Here is a 12,352-nt window from a genome sequence, read left to right as displayed (position 1 = left end):
ACGAATACAAAAGTATACTCGTTTAATTGTCTTCGTATCAGACGTGAAGATACCAGATAAAGATTCACACAGTCAGATATGGCAATAAACCCATCACCTCTTGGAGTAAACAGAGTAAGAGAGATGTTGCGGCACCAGAATCTTACAAATAACATACGCAAGGGAACCCACGATCGCCATTCACTGATTTCCACTCGGACACGCACTGCAAGGTGCAATCTGTCAGGCGGTAGCTCAGGAGGCGTCAACCAACGAATCGAAGATCGCAATCTACCGGGACCGGCCTGTTGCGCAACCAACGCGGCGCACGTTGAGCAGCCGACACACCCCAATCGCACGCGTCGACATAGCCAATCTCACAGCCCCCACTGCGTCATAGCTCGTGAGTCGTTGGCTCGAGACTTCTAAGTATCATACGGAAATTTGAGCGCGGCTGCGAAACGTACTCGGGTACATATCATAGGGCTGGGGCCTCGAAAGCTTCTTGTATTGTTTCTTCGAGTCAGTCCGGTCCCCGTATGTATCGAGGGACCTGTCGTGGTTGAATAATGTACAGTAGAGTTGCCTGGGTAACTAATTCCCCAACCACCGCCGCTCATGGTAAAACATTCACAGTCCCACCGAATGGCGAAAAGCACCAACACAGGCTGTGAGTGGTGCCCGTGATCCGCTAGCTCATGAATACGGCCAACGGACTAGCACTAGGAATTAGTTACTACTAGTAGACACGCGGCACGATGCCAAGCTCGTCTCGCGAATCCGTGATGGAGGTTGATGTCGAACCGGTTCCGCAGGTGCTGCAGCACCGCCGCAAGCGACTGCCGGATCTTGGAAGTCGTCCCCCGTGGCTGGCTCGGGAGTAAGTTGTAACCACATCCCATCACCTGAGCTCCGCCTGAGCCTTCCGATATAGTATTGGTAAAACCCTGACGGGAATTACCAGAAAGAAGAAAGAAACCCGTATATACATAGAGCTTCCGTATGCGGCGAGTGTATGAAGTGCGTCCCTCCCACTTCTGCTTTTTGGATGTGTAGTCTAGGTAGGGTCGCCAATGGCTGTCGTCGATGGCCGAGATCACCGGGTATGCCCGAGGTGGCTGATGAGGGTGCTGCGGCTGCGGATCTCAGCCTGTCCGCGTTTTTTATCTCATCATCGTAGAAATGAACGGTCACCCCTTCAACATGGGTTTTGACCGAAGTTGTTTCACCAGTCGGCAGAAGGAATCATGACAAAAATGACCAGCCACTCATATGATTACATTACTGCGCTACATCTAGCGTCCCACGACTACCTACCTATTCCGCACTCAAAGTAACAAAAACACGACAACTATGTATAATACATACGACTCGCAGACGAGAAGATAAACAAATACTACTTTCCTTCACTCGACACATACTGGACGGTCATGTATTGCGTATTCATACGCGGACCGGAATACCACCGCCGAGTCCACCCGGGACGGCGCCGGTGAGACCACCCAAAAGACCAGCCGGAACAATGTCGGCAGGACCGCTCAGACCATTGCTGGTAGCACCGTCGGTAGCGCCGCCGGTAAGGCCATCTATCGGAGTGTCTCGCTTGTATACAGCTCTGGTATCCTCGTCGGTATGATCTTCGGTGTCCTCGTCGCTGTGCTCGTCGGTATCGTGGTCAGTGTCCTCGTCGGTATCCTCGTCGGTATCCTCGTCGGTATCCTCGTCGCTATGCTCGTTGGCATCGTGGTCGCTATGCTCATCGGTATCCTCGTCGGTATACCCGCTGCCGGCATCGCGCCGAACAAGGGCGGCGGGAAGACCGCCCAGAAGACCCTCGGTGAGACCGCCAAGAGCGTCCGGACCGTTGCCGATAGCACCGTCGGTAGCGCCGCCGGTAAGGCCATCTACCGGAGTGTCTCGCTTGTATACAGCTGCAATCTATCAGTCAGCCAGGGTTCATCAAAGGTGGGAGATGCAAGGTAGACGAACACAAATACTTCCTGTCACCACGATCCGCAATCGAGGCGGCGAGCGTTGAGGCGGCAAGGCAGAGGGTAATCAGGGAGTAGAGTGAAGCCTTCATGGTGAAGATAGTGTATTAAGTAGTGAGGAGGGGAGGAGTGGGGATTAAGGTAGTGTACTAGTATGTAGGAGAAGAGTGTTCGAGGCGGTGGATGCTGAGATGCTGGGCTCTGAAGCTGGCGTGCGAGGCCACCTTATACCCGCACCGCAGTGCGCACCCACCGGCCGGTCACTGCAGTTTGTTGTTATGATACTCGGCACACGAATACCAACTCCTTGCCGGCCGATTCGTCACGACTCACGACGACGAAAAGCGGCACGTTGCATGATCGCTTTCGGATGCATTGTCGTTAGCTCCGGAGTGAGTTCTGTTAACGATCGCCGGTGTGCGGCTAGAGATGGCATTACTCTGCGTACGTATGCATGTGGATACATGCTGTGGAGGATATCCCGTTGCGGGCCGGTCATGATGATCGGTAAGTAGAATGATCGACGCTGCTGGATTATGCTTAAAAAGAAAGTATGGACAGCGTCGGCTGAGCTAGCTGCATTGGACGTTCAGGTGGGAGCTCCCGTACCGCCCCCGACCCCTTGTGGAAATGGATGGATACCAATTCGTTCGGTCACGGGCTCTGAATTACTCAAAGAGAGGTACACAGCGCTCTGACAAGTCGTTTTCAGCCGCTGTGGGCACATGGAGAATTCAAATTTTGTCAGAGGTGACAGCTCAGGCCGAGCGCCGTTGCTGTCAACCAACGAACCGAAGATCTCAATTAACTGTCAGCCCTGTTATAGAGCAACCCCAATTCCCGAAGAACGCCAATCGAACTCGCCCGGACGACGCTACTACATATGACTCCCGGCCCGCCGCCGGCTAGAGCGCTGACTTTCTAGCTCAATTGTGGGTGAGCCGTGACCTCCTGTGACATATGGTGGGAGGGACACGAATCATCCTCTCCCGCTACTCTACTAGTACGTAGATATCGACCTTCTGCACACACGCACGCACGCCGAAAACAGAAGGCTGGCTGGCGGGCAAGATGCATTTCGGACAGACGGACAAGGCTGCACGACACGTGGGCACGGGAGAAATAGGCAGAGTAGATTAGACTACCTATAGCAGCTAGCTGTTCTCAGGATTGACCTCCGATGTTGTTGGCGGTGCCTTTCTTTTTTTTTTTTTTGCACACTAGCTTTATGCTGCTGCTGCGCTAAGACGAGGGAGAAAATGGTATCAATAGAGTACGCGGCCTTTGGTCAGCTCTTGAGTCGCTAGAAGAAAGAGGAAAGGAGCCGCCGGCACGGGTGAGTCAGGAGTCAGGAGTGACGAGTCCAAGACATTATGCTCACGCAGGAAACACGGCCGGCATTTTATTCGAAGAGGTCTTACGTACGCCGCACTCGAGGAAGTTGTTATTTACCCGCTTCCCAACACCAAACAGCAAACTTCTCGCTTCATCCGGCCGCCAGCAATCCTGAGTGGGTCAAATCTTGGTGGCGGATGTGGATTATGTATTACAACTTGCGACGAGCGTAGAGGTGCTGAGGACTCAGGTGGGATTGGCCATCTCGTATGCAGCATGCTCTACTACCCATATGCGATCTACGACCCTCGTTCTCCTGTCTCAAGTGTCACTGTCGATCCTCATCATGTTGCATTCCAGATTTCGGATCCAACAATTCTGCATCTTCCACCATGGCCACATAATAAATCTCCTTACTCGCGACACCACCGGCATCGATAATACATATCAAGTGTCTATGTAGCATGAGCTCCTGAGCGTCCTGACGTGGCTATGTGTTGCTGCTGTAGATACCGTGATTATCGTGTCTCGTCATGATGATGATTTTCTTTCACGGCGTAGAAAGTGTGCAGACCGGAGGAGCCTGTGATTACGTCTAGCTTGCCCGGAGGACTTCAGCTTGTACATACACATACACGGCAGCCCGGTTGCGGAGGTGACGTGGCAAGTCCGGGCAGCAAAGCCCAAATTTGCAACTCGGCTCAAAAGCATCACTCGACAAAACCGTCAAACAAGAGATCAGCTACAGTATATGTAGTATTTATGGAATCTTACACCATCCCCCGACATGAGTCCTCTGGCCGAACGAAGCTCGGGCAAGCCCCAAAGCCTTCGTGACACTGAAGAAAACAGCTTACGACACATCCCCTCAACCCCGGGCCAGCCGGAAACGTGCAAAACACCACTTCAAGTGTCAACGGTCAACTTCACTGGGAAAACACATCAGTGACGCAAGCCGAGAGCTCGTTTTGCCTCACCACCTTTGAACAGCCAAACGGTCGCCAGCGGGAGATCGACTCGTAATCTCGCCTGAAATTGTAACTAGATATAATACCTACTCTTCGCTCCCTTGACTGGTGATGATGATCGCCATATTGCCAGGATCGTACTGTAGTTGCAGATCATCTGCTGAGGACTCCGCAGGTTTCGTATTGAATTACCAGTCACCAAAGCAGTCGGACTCGCAAGTATTCGGACGGTGCTGCAAGCGCCACCACCCCAATCTATCCGAATACTATAACTACTACGCAGCCGATCGCACCAGCAGCAGAAGCGTGCCTGAATTTCACAACACCCCGTCAAGACGTGAACGCATCTTCTACCAAGACTCGAGGCGTGAGGCCCGAGTGCTTACTCTACACACCAGTACAACCAGGCGCAACGCTTAGGCAACGGCTTGGTGCTCGGATCCCGCGAGAAGCAGGCTAGTGGGGTAATTACTAGATTCGATGGAGAACAGGGGTCTTCAGGGGTGGTGAAGCGGCGACCAATGACCATGGCCGTGGCGTGTGGGGCGGTGGGGGCGGCGGAAGTTGTGCGGCGGGCTTGCAGGCTTGCAGCCGGGGGTAAGCCGGCGCGGAACGACATCCTTCGGGCGTAATTTAACCCGCCACGCCACGGTCTCACTCGAAAAAAAAATCTCACAACGGTTTCCCACTAGCCTCCCCACAGCGCTGCGCCATACCACAGTAAGGTTGCTACGAGAATTAAATAACGTACTCTACATACCCCAACTTGTTTCCTCCTCGACGGCTGAAGAAGGGGAACTTTTCACGTCGCTGGTCGGTGGATTTTCCTATCGCAGCGCAGGCGAGCAAAATACGGGGTGGTAGCTGCGGTGGTGGCGAAGGTGGCGAAGGTGGCGTAGGTGAACGGGGCGAGTGCCGGATTGGATTATGCATTGCGCACGTCTTGTCCTATGAGGCAGTTGTTATATAGAACGGGTTTTATAAAGAATGGTGTCGCGGTGGCTAGATATCATGCCTAAATAATGCGAAGCTACATCCTGCTATTGGCATGTGGCGGTGCGAGTGAGATGTGAGTCATGCATCGTGGTTGGATGGAGTAGTCGACTTCGAAGGACTGGAAGCGGAGAAGGAAAAACAACGGGTTTAACAATGCCTTCTACGATACTACAGCATGATTCTCTTATGACGGCAATTGCTGCGTCCTCACTCCTCTGTGGGAAACGATCGCTTATCGCTGTGATGCTTTTGGTTATCCTCATCAAGTTGCATATATCTGCTGAACATGTATACCCACACTTATCTCATTCCGCCATTACCAAACACACAGAAAATGATTATCTTACCTTCGAAATGTTATTTAGTCCCAGCTTACTGGAGATGAAGAGCTGTAAGCACTCGTTAAGGCAGAAATATGGCAGTCTCGAGGAGAAATGAAATAACGAGTGACTTTGCGTGAAACATACTTTCCATCATTTCGGAAGTGGATGTATATTGCCATACGTATTGGTAGAATTATTTCCAGTAAGCGCCTTTAGTAGTTAAAGCTGTTGGCTGATCAAATACGCGAACCTGACAGCGGAGAAGTGTTTATGCAGATCACGGGTGATACAGCATGATCCTCGAGACCAAATGCGAGATTTTAGCAGCGTCTAGTATTCATTCAATTACCTACCAGCTACTAGACCTCATTTTCTTCGATATTGAAAAGCAAAGAAGTCAAGCCCTGTAGATAGAAATCCTCAAGTTTTTTTCCCCGCATCGGGTGATATCACATGATCTGCGAGTTCAAAAAGTGAGAATAGCAGCGTCGAGCACTCGTTTGACCAGCTACCAGCTACTAGATCTCACATGATCCAGTCTAGGCAGCAAGGAAGTCTGGCTCTGTGGATATAAATCCCTAAGTTTATTCCGCACAGCTCCGATAGTGCTATCTACTGCCATCCATGCCGGCCAATCCGAATAATGGCGGAGCAAAGTGACCCCTTCAGACCGATCACCATCAACTCTTCCCACCTGACTTCGAGGTCGCCGAACTCGTCGGTAGTCACGAGCTCGTACCGCCAAGATTCTCTGCCGACTGGCGGTATGGATGTACACATTGCTTTGTGACGGATAGCTCCACGCAGCTTGGATTGGGTCAGAATCTGTGAACAGTGCAAACAGGTTGGACGGTTATTTTTCAACTGCAGTGAACCGGCTATAGCAAGCTTCGAACTGAAATACGAGGATATCGGATCTCCCGTTGGAACTGGTCAAACTGAATAACACGCAAAAAGGAGGTCAGTGGTCACATGATCTGGACGGCATGCAGAAGAGAACTGAGGGTTTGGGGTAGAAGAAAAGTAATAGTATAGTGGTACTAGTATTTAATTGTACCTCTAGAGTGTATACCAAGTAGCTAATACCGCAAAGAAGCAATGAGGCAAAGAATGTGGAGGGAAAACCTACAGCCATTTACCCGCAAGTGGTCGTCCCATTTGTGCACCGGCCCCAAAGACAGGTGCACAAGCGGTGCAACCATCTGCTTTCCGGCGGTACTGCTGCCCGCCACATATTTCCTCCCTCCCCCACTTCCCCACTTCCGCTCACTTCGGCCTTGAATATGTCCTTGGCGTTTCTCTTGTTCCCAGTGGGTGTGTCGTTCATCATGCGCTCAATGTCTGCAGGGTCAACGCACGCCTCTTTTGCAAACGTAGCGAGATCAACCGCGCCATGTTCGGGTCCGAAGCCGCCTCCTCCACTTCCACCTCTTCAACCTCCCCCTCCACCTCTTCCAGCTCTCACACCTCCCCCTCCTCCCCCTCCTCCACCTCCCCCTCCACGTCCACCTCCACACCTCCTCCACGTCCACCTCATCCTCTTCCCCCCCACCTATTTTTTTCTTTCTTTTTTTCTTCTTCTTTTCTTTCTTTTTTTCTTCTTTTTTTTTGCCTGTACATCTTCTCGACAGAAGCACCAGCATCCACCCACTCGTGGTAAGTGTGAGTGTTGAGTACTAAGTTGATCAATTTAGAAATTAGCCGAAGTCGAAATTCGTCGTGTTCACTGTCAATGTCCTCTTCTAGCTGAGCCCACGAAGCCGGGCTATCGCGCCTGAGGGGCCTGCTGCCATCGTGCCACACCTCGATCAGAGCCCTAGTGATAGCCCAGGTTTCTAAGCTGTCGGCCGGCAGAGTAGTCAGTGCTCGTGCAGACTCATGAAAAATGGTAGGATCAATCCCCATTTTCTTCTCCGCCGGTGTCTTCTCGTCATATCGAAGGACGTTGACCATCGTGTTGATCAGGTTCTTATAGGTTTGATCCGTCCAGTCGCTATTGGGATCGTTGATGAGGCGTGCGTACTTGACTAGCTCCTTCGAGTGCTTCTCGAAGCGTAAGTAAAACTCGGGGATTTGGCTGAGATAATTGGCTCATGCAGTAAGCACAGCACCAAGGGTTGACTTACAATTTCATCTCAGCCCAGCGGATCAGCGTCTTGGACCGGCCTCGCCCACCTCCTCCACATCCCCCTCCACCTGCACCCTCCTCCACATCCATCTCATCCTCTCCCCCCCACCTCCTTCATCTCCCCTCACCCACCATCTCTGGTGAGACCAGTCGAAACTAGGCTTCTGGCAATGCCGGGAAACGTGAAACGCTCCTTGTGGAAACCTCGAAATCTAAGCGCAATCACTGGGAGCGGATGCGAGATTGCCAGAAACTCGAAATTTGGGTCCTCGACATGTTTTATCTTCATGATAGCCGGAGGCATCGGACCACTCACAGTAACGAGCTTGAGAGTCGAATCCCAGCTGGACCTCTTTGGCCTCACTTTTCTTCGGTGCAGCCTTTTTCAGCCCCTTGGCCTCAGCCTCAGCCTTAGCCGCCTGTCTTTTTCGTGACCGATTCTGACTTGGGGATTGCCTTCTCCTTCCCCTTGACAATCTCCTTCGCCTCTCCCTTGTTTCTGGTGGGTGTGTCGTTCATCGTGCCCTCGATGTCTGCAGCGCTCTTAGCGGCCGTATTCGGATCCGAAGCCGCCTCCTCCACTTCCACCTCTTCCACCTCCCCCTCCACCTCCACACATCCTCCAAATCCACCCCATCCCCTTCCCCCTCCACCTCCCCTCACCCACCATCTCTGGTGGTACCAGTCGAAACTGGTCTTCCGGCATTGCCGGGATGGGAGGGCGTTCCATCTCCACCTCCATCAGGCAACTCCGCCAACATATTGGCAGTGTTGCGCCCTCCAGGTCTCAAGGTTGCTTGTTGGTTTCGTAGGTCGCGGCGGTGGGTATTCTCGACCCAGTCCTCTAGTTCCGGATTAGCGATTATTCACCCACTCGTCTGCGGAGGTAGGCCCATAGGCAATTGCCTCACGGATCGAATCGATGAACCAGAATGCAGCGCCCTCGTCGGACTCGCTGATAGGCTCCAGCTACTCGGAGCCTCAGAGGGCTGGAGCGCGGGGCCGGGACCCCGGTTCCATCCAGCTGGCATACTAAGTGTGCACAGCTTGAAGCAACACCGCCAAACTATTGGCAGTGTTGCGCCCTCCAGGCCCCCAAGGTTGCTTGCAGGTTTCGTATGTCGCATTGTCGCGGAGGTGAGTGTTCTGGACCCAGTCCTCTGGTTCCGGATTCGCGATTATTCGCTCACTCGTCCGCGGAGGTAGGCTCATGAGCCATGGCTTCAAGAATTGATTAATGAACCGGAATGCAGCGTCCTCGCCCGACTCGCTGATAGGCTCCAAACTCGCAGCCTCAGATGGTAGGAGCGCCGGGCCGGGGCCCGGGTCCATCCAAGCTGGCACCTAAACTGTGCACAGCTTGAAGCAACACCGCCAACGTATTGGCAGTGTTGCGCCCTCCAGCCCACCAAGGTTTCTTGGTGGATTTCGGCATTCCGAGGAGGTGTGCGTATTTCTTTATGAAAGCCTGCATGGCGTCCGGGCCCAAAGCCGGCAACATCAGAAGGCTGGGGCGCGGGGCCGGGACCCCGGCTCCATCCAAGCTGGCACACAAAGTGTGCACAGCTTGAAGCAACGCCGCCAAATGATTGGCAGTGCTGCGCTCTCCGCCCCACCAGGGTGTTTTGGTGAGCCTCTGGTTGTGATTAGAATTTGGCCTCGAGCTCGGCGAATCCCGGGTATATCGACATAAAGTTGGCGAGAGCCCACTCGCGGATCGGCACCAAGTCGAAGCCGGAAAGGTCCCGGATATCTTTTGGCGTCGATTCAGCAGGGCGGCTTTCGACCGTGATGGTTTGGTTCCGATACGACACGTGGGGAGCGGGCGCCGCAATGGGTAGATGACCGGGTTCGACGGCAGGCACAGATTGATTCGCGTCTCCGACCCTCACTGGCATCGGTATCTCTTCGTTCGTGTCCGGCATCTTTGGAGTCTAGAAGCAAACACGAGCGTCATGAGACAGCCCAGCATCGCCACCAGAGCAGCCTGGGGAGTCAACCATGGGGAGAACCACAAAACAGATTTAACTGCCAACATATCCGCACTTCGTAAGAGGTTTGAACCCGATAACTGGTTGAACTGCCAACTTATTGGCAGTTCGGCATCGGGATGCCGGTATGCAGTGTTTACTGCGCTTTGAAACGATTAGACTCTTGTAGATATATTTCTAGGTGAGATTGCTTACTGCTTTCGTTCGCATATTGCGAACTTCTTCCTCCCCACGGGTGGTCTTCGACCAGTCCTCTAGAGGCGCACAATGTACATTTCGAGCTTGACACGTTCCTCCACCACCCGCTTCCACTTCGATACACGGTCAAGGAGGCACTCGCCGAGGAGCGACGCAGAGAGGTAGTGCTGGCCGGCTGCTGTCGACAACTGTGCGTCATCATCGGCGAAGAGTTGACCAATACTGTCACTGTCGCTGCTTCTCTGGGGCGGCGAGATGGAATCCCTCGCCCCTTCACAGCGCGAACAAGGCCAGTAGGTAAAACAGGACGAACTGTCTTGGACCTCGATCGCATGTGCCGCGGCGAACAGCTTACCAACACTGGTACTGTCGCTGCTTCCCCCCGCGATCAGTTAGCATTTGGCGACAATGAGAGGCGGGGGTCGAAGAATTCTGACACGCCGGAGCATGGCGAAAAGAATACTACGAACCTTGTCGCCGAGTTAGATGTGTCAGTTTTTGTTTCTGAATCTGCGCTCTGTAGGTAGAGCTAATGATAAGTGTTGATAATTCGCCTCGATGTGGTGTTGTTATACTTGTTGTTAAGTATTATTGTTGTTGTGATGTGAAGAGGAGAGGAAGAGAAGGGGAAGAGGAGGGAAGAAAAGGCAGCAACAACTATACGGTGAGGCTCCGCCTGACGTGCAACATAGAAGTTTCTACCGTACTTTTGAGCGGAACGAGCACCGGTCTTTTGAGTGGAACAAACTTGCTACTTTTTAATGACGTAATTCCGTAGTCACGAGCACATCCGAGAACCTTTTTACGTCTACCTCGCAACACACAAACATTACAGGTTGTAGTAAAGATGTACAGAACTGCAATACTGCATGGTATGAGCTAGCGCTTTGAATTTCCCGTGATATCTGTACAAGTTATTCATTGCGAAGCCACATATCGAGAGTCACGCGCACTGCCACGGTTGCGTTCTACCGCCGAAAAACCGTGTGCACCGCCGCAGTAGCGCTACGGACAGGTAGGAGCTTGCAATTGCTTTGGCAGCTATCTACAATCCCATACTATTGGTAGACAGTTCATGACAGTCTCAAACACTAAGATCACAATTAAGTGGAGGTATTGATGGGGAAAAGACTGCCGGAAGAGGCGGGAGCGGCTCCAACGGACCTTGTCACAGTATCGAGGCACATATAGAGAGAATCAAGACAGTTCAAGTGGGTGAACCACTGGGTACAATTACTATCAAAGTAACATCTATCGCTGTCTATTCATTGAAGAACTATGAACCTGTATCATTAAATCGCGTCCCTGTGCCGCGCATTCCTACCTACCCGACAAACATATTCCACACGCCAAGAGCACAGCGAACCCACACGGAAAAGAAAACAAGACTCAGGAGAAAGCAGGTACACATCCTCCGCTTTATCTATTTATTCCATCTGCCGGCTAGTCCGTTACAGTGTTCCGTTCTTTCCAACTTTCTTCGACCGGCCGACGGCGAAATAGGAGCGACGATGACCGCGGAGATCTCTGTACGAACGCTCGAGGTGTAAAGCAAGCTTGCTGCCTTCATCCCCTATTGACACCCTTGAGTATCCCGCTCCGTCCGGTGGCCCCATCGCTCACAGCCGATAAATGCCTCCCCCACGGCTGTTCCACGTGACCTACAGTAGGTAGCTCTTCAACCGGCCCCCCGCGATCGTATGATGTTGTCGGCACTCTCACGCATCTAAGCCTCCACGCTCCTGGTAAGAATTGTCGAATAAGGGGGTCGCCACAGTCAAGAGTAGACAGGCCGTATACGGCAATGAATTGACGTTCATTGTTCTCGGTCCTCTCCAAGCGTCACCCTTCACGGCCGTGCTGGTTATCCGGCAGCATCCGTAGTACATAAAACGGGATTTCCAAGTTCCAACGTCTGAAGCTAGTCATTCTTGGCGAGGAACTGCGGTGGAGCCTTGAGGCGTATCGTATGATCCATATTCGAGCGTATTGTAAGAAAGATAGGGGCACGATTATGGCGCTCGTCACTCGTGTGTCCGACCTCCACGGAAACCCGGTAAAGCGGCAGCGAACGGACCACGAAAAGGACTGTGCCATGGTGAGGAATCAGGATTTTGGAATGAAAAGTCGCGCTCGAATAGCGGTGGAACGGGGCGACGGGGCGCTATTTCGGCAGTTCGGAAGCGATGGTGAGACGATGGACTGTCCGGCTCGACCACTCGTCGTCGGCGGAATGGCGTCTCGAATCTCTTGATTGTGGTGACGTCGCGGGAGTCCGTAAATCTTCGATGAGAGATGACCGGTCACTGCAGTAGATGGTGAGCTTCGTAAATTTCAGAGCGGAGATCCGTCACCGGCAGGATGTTTCTCGAGCACTTTGCCACTTTCACGGTTTCACCTCCTGCGATCATCGCTCGTTTCCAGAGTCGGTAGATAGTTATCC

The 12,352-nt window shown here is 52.6% G+C and overlaps 3 protein-coding genes across 3 annotated transcripts; all 3 read right to left on the bottom strand.

The window, feature by feature from the left end:
- Positions 1-1,238: 1,238 nt before the first annotated feature.
- BZA05DRAFT_413043 (uncharacterized protein) lies at positions 1,239-2,157 on the bottom strand. Its single transcript, XM_051485159.1, has 2 exons — positions 1,969-2,157; positions 1,239-1,910 (listed from the first exon to the last, which is right to left on the bottom strand). The coding sequence occupies exons 1-2, from the start codon at positions 2,060-2,062 to the stop codon at positions 1,423-1,425; spliced, it is 582 nt and encodes a 193-aa protein (XP_051334764.1). The 5' UTR covers positions 2,063-2,157; the 3' UTR covers positions 1,239-1,422.
- Positions 2,158-4,015: 1,858 nt separating this feature from the next.
- Positions 4,016-4,892, bottom strand: BZA05DRAFT_422805 (uncharacterized protein; the record flags this gene model as incomplete). The annotated part of the gene is made up of 3 exons (XM_051485824.1): positions 4,016-4,047; positions 4,364-4,440; positions 4,660-4,892. The coding sequence occupies 3 exons, from the start codon at positions 4,890-4,892 to the stop codon at positions 4,016-4,018; spliced, it is 342 nt and encodes a 113-aa protein (XP_051334763.1).
- Positions 4,893-7,289: 2,397 nt separating this feature from the next.
- On the bottom strand, positions 7,290-9,492 carry BZA05DRAFT_464425 (uncharacterized protein; the record flags this gene model as incomplete). Its single annotated transcript, XM_051487735.1, has 7 exons — positions 8,754-9,492; positions 8,632-8,675; positions 8,388-8,564; positions 8,166-8,253; positions 7,849-8,100; positions 7,396-7,669; positions 7,290-7,334 (listed from the first exon to the last, which is right to left on the bottom strand). Exons 1-7 carry the CDS (start codon positions 9,050-9,052, stop codon positions 7,290-7,292), a joined length of 1,179 nt encoding a protein of 392 aa, XP_051334762.1. The 5' UTR covers positions 9,053-9,492.
- Positions 9,493-12,352: the final 2,860 nt, after the last annotated feature.

This window comes from Tricharina praecox (genome assembly GCF_024521635.1).
Source record: "Tricharina praecox strain CBS 144465 chromosome Unknown BZA05scaffold_48, whole genome shotgun sequence".
Taxonomy (NCBI): domain Eukaryota; kingdom Fungi; phylum Ascomycota; class Pezizomycetes; order Pezizales; family Pyronemataceae; genus Tricharina; species Tricharina praecox.
This window is presented reverse-complemented; position numbering and strand designations above follow the sequence as displayed.

Excerpts from the sequence above, each read along its gene's own strand:
- BZA05DRAFT_413043 (XM_051485159.1), bottom strand. The coding sequence starts at position 2,062 with ATGAAGGCTTCACTCTACTCCCTGATTACCCTCTGCCTTGCCGCCTCA. Across the intron at positions 1,911-1,968 it reads TGGTGACAGGAAGTATTTGT|CTGTATACAAGCGAGACACT; the intron begins GTTCGTCTACCT and ends GATAGATTGCAG.